Below are 7,500 nucleotides of genomic sequence, written 5' to 3'. Positions count from 1 at the left end.
TCCAATAGAGGGAGTCCATTTGGAAGTAATTACACTGTCTGCACTTTCACAATAGCACAAATGTGTATGCATATTATTTAGATCCACTTAATGAAGGAGACCTCACAGCTTTCTCTTTCTCTCTCTCTCTCTCTCTCTCTCTCTCGCTCTCTCCTGAGAAAAAGTTCCCCTGACATCGACTGCAGTGATAATAAAATGAATAAACAAACTCTAAAATGAAATAAAACTGAAGTTAAATAAGCATAGCGCTAGTAAAATTGTCTGGGAATACTGCAGCATTTGTGTCCCTGTGGCTTCAGGAGAGAAGCACAGGAATGTGTGTGTGTGTGTGTGTGTGTGTGTGTGTGTGTGTGTGTGTGTGTGTGTGTGTGTGTGTGTGTGTGTGTGTGTGTGTGTGTGTGTGTGTGTGTGTGTGTTTGCACTGTGGCGGCATGAGCGGTTGGTTACCTAGGCTACGACTGCTTCCAAAGGAATCTCTTACTGAGGACGTGCTGCTCGGAACACTGGACACCGAGTCATACCTCTATAGGAGACACAAGACACATTACATTCACTTCAGACACGTCACTTACACACTTCAATGAGTTTTCTTCACAAATGGAAAAACACACCAAAATGTGAATGGTAAATACAATGTTATAAGAGGAAGGTCACCTCTCTCAACCTTTAAGAAGCTTGTGAAAACTTCTTTCCTGAGAGGGCTTCCTTCTGCTACAAAACTCCATTATCAGATTCCTGTACCCTGGCTGCACTAACTTTTATGTCTTGCTTACTTTACATTTCTACACACATATATATAGCTGTTTATGGTTTTTTTGGTAAGTAACATTGGATACGAGTGTCTTTAAATATCATGCAATGCTATGTTCAATTAATGAAAGTCCAGGGCTGCACACAGCTTGTGATGAATAAAGTACACATAAAACATGTTTGTGGTAGTTTGAACCTGCTAAGGTTAGCGCACAGGTGTGTATCTTAGCCTGGGAATTTGATAGTGTTATCGTGCACTAGGGAGGGCCTTGCGATTCAGCGCCGGCCGGTAATTAATGTAGAGGTGGTGACAAGCTGACTAAAATAATCTTTACGTAACACCACAGAGGCACCTTGCCCAGAGACGCCCAATAGGGCTTTTGTGAAAAGTATTTACTTAGCACCTCAGTGGTGTAAATAGCCTACTACACAGTAAAAATGTAGTGCTAATTCAACCCATTGTAAGTCGATTTAACATTTTCTAAATTGTATTTGGCCACAGAGTACTATTTAAGTGTTGAATTGGCACTGGATTTTTTCACTGCGTAGCTTTAATCTAAAACACATCAGTGCCTCAATTAAAAAGCAATGGAAATAAATGGAAAGTCGTTATCGGAAAAGGAAAGGAGGAAAACGTGAGCAGGTGATTGAAAATACACAATATCAAATAAAAGAAGAAGGAAACAGGAAACAAATTGGACAGTTAGGGGAATTTATGTATGTTCCTTCCAGTTAAGGATAATATTGTATTTACCAAGACAAAATTGATTGAACTCACCTGCATGTAACTGGGGGGAGGACTAGGACCAGACAGGTCAAACATTGAGGCACTTAGCCTTTGTCTCGTGGGTTTCAGATCTTGAGCTGGAAAAAAAGGACAACTCTTTTATTAAGCTTCCACGTCAACAACATGCTCCCCCAATTGACCAATGCTTTCAGTGGACAGCCTGTAAAGCCAATAGCGATTATTACAAAGCATATTGACCCCTGCTTTCGTTCCCCCTCAGCATGAAGCTGAGAGGCTGGCCAGTAGGACACTATTCACCTGAGGGACACCTGAATTTGCAATTCACAAAACCCTTTCTCGTGATGTCAACTTGGAGGAATGAGACTTAAAGCCAAAAGGTCAAATTGGTCTAGGTTAAAAATAACAGATTGGTTTAAGACTAAGTAAAAACACATTTTTTTGGAGTCCTAGTTGACAGCTGCAGTGTGGTCACGCGTCCACCGGAATGTTTGCTCTGGACTTGTGCGCACGGGCCGGCCCTATCTTTTGTGGTTAATGGTAATGGAAAAATAAAATCTATTGTTGAAGTGTTTTCCTTGGGACTGCTGCATATTATTTGATGGGGCAAAGCTGATACGTCAAGTCAAGTCACAAGTGCAAACATTGTAAGACTGTAATGGCCTGTGAATAATGCACATGATACAATAAGGACACAAATTAACTCCCCTTGGGATACTGTAATCATTCCGCTCATTTCATTGGCACTGTGAACCCTATGCACTAAAGAAAGCTCAAATCTAAAACCACCAAAGTTGGTAGCTACATATAGAAAGACGTCTAGGCTACTGTAGATAAGAAAACTGGTTTCACTAGTAGGCTACTGTACTAGTAGTGTCTACCTGGCGTTGTTAGAAGAGATTTATCTTCCAGAGTTGAACCAGGGGAGATGTGATAAACTGTGTGACTGGCAGGAATGGCTGCAGGGTCGATGTCATAGGCTTTGGTGCTGATCCCCAAAATCTCAGCTTTTCTTTCTGCATATGCACTCCTTGCTGAGCCTGCAGTGGACAGATACATCGATGGCACAACATAAATCAGCAAATTGGGCAACTGTTATAACGTATTCTAACGAAACTATTTCAGTTAGTTGTGAAGATGCACTTTTATGTTGTAAATGTTTTCTAAACATACAAGAACAGTACAGGTGCGAAGAGATACCTTGCTGTCCCGTTGGGTAGTTGGAGTAGCGCGCGCCCTGTGGTTGGATGTAAGAGGGCTTGAACGTGGGAAGCACGAAAGGAACCTCTTTCCCATCCGGAGGCAATTTGGACAAGAGATAGTCCTCAGACACCCCAAATGATTTCTTGATATCTTCCCGAATAACATCTTGGTTCGATGGAATTGCTTTAGAAGGGAGAATAGTATATTGACAATTATAAAACAGCTATAAAATAAGTTGAGATAGAAAAGCCACGAATTCTATCCTAATTGTTAAATTAGCGCACCCACCTTCAGGTTCAGGTTCGTCTTCTTTGGATTGAAAGAAACGGCAACAATCTTTTATACACTCCGCTGCCATGATAAAGAAGTGCTGTGTCTAGAAAGTTTAACAAAAACCACCACGCAACTTTTAAAACCAAATCATCATGATGTCTAACAGAAAGTGAAAAACAGAATACAAATCCACAACGGTGAATAATGAGAATGAAAACGCCTTTACCTGCAACACAGCCTCCGTCGCAGTTAACACTAAAAGCAGGTGGAATTCAGAGCCACCTTTGTGGAGTCCATTATTTGACAACTTTTCACTACAACCGCTGGGTCACTGCGCCCGCCGAGTTCAGCCTGCCTTCCAGAGGCATGCTTTTTTTTTTGGTCAACAACACAAACGTCATGACCAAGTGAAGGCGTGGTTGGGATCAGTAAATAGCCTATGGGGAACTGGGAACTGTGTAGTTTTTCATATTTTCATATTTCATATTTTACAATACACCAAAATAATTTGCCTAATTTTTTAGGGAAGAAATACCTTTTTGTTTACATACCTGACCACCATATTTGGCATAAATTTCTATAGGCCTAAATATATGAACAGTTATACTTTTTTTTTTTTTTACTAATCAGTAACACAAACGGTATTCAGGTCAAGTATATCTTTATTACACTGACCAGGCTCTCTGGGGGGACATCATTCATAAACAAAAACATAGTAGGCCGACATAATAATAAAAAGCAGACAAAAATCTTTCGTCCAGAAAAAAAAAAACATTTGAATTGATCAAATTAATTCTGTACAGAAAAAAAACATAACAGTCAGAATCATGTCTTGCACAAAAGCATCAATGAATGGACAGGGCTTTTTAAGTCCAGTCCACATTTACAACGGTAACTATAAAGACAACTAATACATCTCCATTCACACTTATGAATGATAATGCCTGTCATGAACATCAACAAGCAAAGGGACATGACATCTATACTTTCTAAAGAACTCTGATTGGCTGACATTATGTTACAGTTTAAAAAAATGCTCTGAAAGTGATCCGAACTATTTTATAAAAAGTTTAAGTTGTTTAAATCTTTATAGTTGCCGTAGCAGATGTGAACGGGCCTTGAACAGAGTTAATGCACATTCCAACTGACCTCATATCTGACTTCTGACATTGAGCATTAAGGCCTCTGTCATCACAGCCTATGATTGGTTTTTCACAGTTCATTTTCCTAAAACCTAAGATGTTTGGAGGTTGGGGTGCGCACATCCACAAAGCAGTTATCCAGGTGCCAGACAAAAGTGGTAGACAGTGTGATGAAGTGGTCTGCACACTGGGCATTAGCTCCAAAAATAAAAACTTGATTTCATTTTTATAAACGGAAACGTTTCGATCAAACAGTGGGATCCCACTGTTGTATCAAAACGTTGCCGTTTACAAAGTATACAAATGAAATAAAGTTTATATTTTTGGAGCTAATGCCCAGTGTGCAGAATACTTCACCACACTCCCTAAAACCTAAGATGCAACAGATACAGGAAAATCAAGGTGTGTAACAACAACAAAGGTTTGGACTTAAGTTGCACATTTTGAGCTTCTATTAACTCTTAACAACAGCAACAACAAAAACAACAAAGAGGGAACTCTTTTAACTCTTAAAGGGGCCGCCTGAGGTGTGTAGAAGGGCAATAACCAAACAGACATGAACAAAAAAAGCACAAAAAAAACGTACGTTACTCAAACATAAATATCCTTCAGCATGGATGAGGAAGTGCTTTTTGAGCAGGCAGCCATGTAACAATACAGTGTCCAGTTGTTAGGAGACTGGAAGCGTCTCCAGCACTCATACCAACACACTCACTCACACATTCACAAATAGAACATAATGATAGTTGAAGAAAAATGCTGATTCGCATATCATGTGGACAAACTCGAGCTGCCATATATGGAATGTATGACCAAGGGTCCTGGCAGAGATACTACACTGTAGTGGAGGGAGGGAGGGAGAGTGGGGGTGATGTTGAGTTGTGTAGGAGTTGAGAATGGAGAGGTCTGATGGACAGAGTATCTGGCCATATCCTTCTTTGTTTTTTCTTTAGAAGGGGTGTGCCGAGACGTATATTCTGAGCCGGATGATGGAACTCCCTCTGAAGTTGATCACATTGTTGACGGTGACCATCTCCAGGTCCAAGACCACTTCTCTGGGACCCCTGATGGGTCGAGACAGCACCAGGGTAGCGCTGACACTGCTCGTTTGCTGTATTGGAAGAAGAATGAATGCCTTACTTGCCAGCGTCACTCAAATTGATGTGCACATGAACCAGATGTTGTCAATATAATAGGCACATAAAGAGGTCGTTTTCGAATTAAAGAGGGAAAACAAGTCCCCTGATTTTTTTTACCCACTAGTCATTTCCTCATTTTGATACCATTCTAGTAAACAAACTCATGAGCACATTTCCTTTCAATTTCAGGTTCAGAGTCCTCAAAGGAAATTACTTTCTTTTCAGTAGCTGATAATTCATCATTAATTAATGAATGCCTTGACTGTCGAGAGCCAAATATTATTTGCCACAAGTTTCCCCTTTTGTGTGAACGCTCTGATCCTTCTCAAACACTACACATGCTGACGACTCCACCTTCTGGCCAGCGTCTCTAGTGCACATGACTTCACGCCGTACATCATGCAGGGTGACATGACTTGGCATTCAGCTGCCCTGCTCACCCATATCTGTAGCAGAATGGCAAAACCTTAAAGGGGTATGCCACTATTTTGGGGCTTAATACAGTTAAAATCGTTGGCTGGGGTTTATAAAGGTGGTAAAGTGTCTTATTTTTCATGTTAAGCGTTGTCTTGCTGTAAGACAATTCAAAAGAGGAAATATGTCGCTAAGCTAGTGAAAGTCAATGTATCCGTGTAGCATTGTAGCATGCTACACGGATACATTGACTTTCACTAGCTTAGCGACATATTCCCTCTTTTAACTTGTCTTACAGCAAGACAACGGCTTACATGAAAAATAAGACACTTTACCACCTTAATAAACCCCAGCCAACGATTTTAACTGTATTAAGCCCCAAAATAGTGGCATACCCCTTTAAGTCTAAAGTCTAAAGGCTAAAAGGTAGCTGCACACCTTCATAGCAGTCATGGGTACGCGGTTTGGGCAACAGACTTGTAGCCCAAAGGTTGCCGGTTCGACCCCGACTTGCCAGGTTGCTGGGGGGAGTAATTAACCAGTGCTCTCGCACATTCTCCTCCATGACTGAGGTACCCTGAGCATGGTACAGTCCCTTCGCACTGCTCCCTTTTGGGCGCCATTGCACAGGGAGGCATAAATGCAATTTCATTCTGTATCGTGTCCGTGTAAACTGGTGTGCTGTGGAGTGCTGTGTCACAATAAAAATGGGAGTTGGAGTTTCCCAGTTGGGCTTTTGGCTCTCAAAACAACAGTTTGCTCACAGTTGAACTCTATAAACAGCCTCAGCAAGGAACAAAACCCTTTGCCATCAGCCCACCTCTTACATAATGCAACTACAGTGCATTACATTTATCACACAGTCTTATCAACAGTGCCTTGCATTACATAGATAGTCTCCAGTAAATAGGGGGTAAGATGCCTCGCAAAAGGGCACTTCAGTCAAGGATGTTGGTCCTGGAGAGTATTGGCTCCCCTTAACCTGATTCTTCCCAATGCATTCCAATCTGCAACACTCTCATGCCAAAACCATTCCGCCAACAGCTACTTTATCAAACGCACGCTTTTACTTCAGCATATCAGCATATGGCGTGGACTCACCCGCATGTAGAACTCCTGGCCCTCGTTGCCAGACTTGATCTGGAAGATGTAAAAGGCCCCAGGGTAGCGCGTGGTGGCCTGCATCTGGAAGATGTCCGCGGGCACACTGCGGCCAGAGGAGAGGTCCATGTGCCGGTACAGGATAGTGAACGGCTTATTCCTGCAGGCAGGGTTCTCAGCCGAGCACATGCACTGACTAGGACACAGACACAGACACACAGACACAGACACAGACACAGACACAGACACAGACACAGACACAGACACACACACACACACACACACACACACACACACAGACACACACACACACACACACACACACACACACACACACACACACACACAGAGATGGAGCAACGTGGAGAAAGAGAAAGATAAAGATTAAGTTGTGAACTAAACAGTCTGTAACAGACAATGACAATGTCAAGAGGATGTTCAATGTTCCACAAAGAGGCTTTTGGTGGATTATTTGAAAACATTTGATTACATGTTAATGGGCAAAGATAAAGTGGGAAGAAAAAGGAGTCGCACACAGGAGCTGGATGCTATCAGTGAAACTGTATTAAAAGCCGAAAATAAAGAGAAGCCAAAACAAAACGTGGGTTACGGGTCTAGCCCATCATCAGTGTTCCCAAAATAATAATACGTCACCAGTATTGGGAGGGCTCTTAAAGGCTCCGCCAAGTGATCATCAAAAGCCCAAAAACACCCAAAAGAAAAGAAAATAATA

At 41.8% G+C, this 7,500-nt stretch overlaps 2 protein-coding genes across 4 annotated transcripts in view; both read right to left on the bottom strand.

The window, feature by feature from the left end:
• LOC134434858 (tandem C2 domains nuclear protein) overlaps positions 1–3,406 on the bottom strand; it is a 16,333-nt gene extending 12,927 nt beyond the window's left edge. Inside the window, exons 1-6 of one of the 3 annotated variants that reach the window (XM_063183490.1) lie at positions 3,198–3,406; positions 2,987–3,074; positions 2,696–2,881; positions 2,377–2,535; positions 1,529–1,614; positions 448–523 (exon numbers count right to left, since the gene is read on the bottom strand). In XM_063183490.1, the coding sequence (XP_063039560.1) occupies positions 448–523; positions 1,529–1,614; positions 2,377–2,535; positions 2,696–2,881; positions 2,987–3,056 (577 nt within the window). In that variant the 5' untranslated portion in view covers positions 3,057–3,074; positions 3,198–3,406. Of the gene's footprint in view, positions 1–447; positions 524–1,528; positions 1,615–2,376; positions 2,536–2,695; positions 2,882–2,986 lie in introns of all 3 variants that reach the window. The other 2 variants (XM_063183491.1, XM_063183492.1) reach the window with 2 other exon arrangements.
• A 65-nt stretch (positions 3,407–3,471) lies between these two features.
• The window catches only part of fbln5 (fibulin 5), an 18,857-nt gene continuing 14,828 nt past the window's right edge, over positions 3,472–7,500 (bottom strand). Inside the window, exons 10-11 of the mRNA XM_063183489.1 lie at positions 6,768–6,963; positions 3,472–5,224 (exon numbers count right to left, since the gene is read on the bottom strand). Of these exons, the coding sequence (XP_063039559.1) occupies positions 5,063–5,224; positions 6,768–6,963 (358 nt within the window). The 3' untranslated portion in view covers positions 3,472–5,062. The remainder of the gene's footprint in view (positions 5,225–6,767; positions 6,964–7,500) is intronic.

This window comes from Engraulis encrasicolus, chromosome 19 (assembly GCF_034702125.1).
Source record: "Engraulis encrasicolus isolate BLACKSEA-1 chromosome 19, IST_EnEncr_1.0, whole genome shotgun sequence".
In the NCBI taxonomy this organism is placed as follows: Eukaryota; Metazoa; Chordata; class Actinopteri; order Clupeiformes; family Engraulidae; genus Engraulis; species Engraulis encrasicolus.
This window is presented reverse-complemented; position numbering and strand designations above follow the sequence as displayed.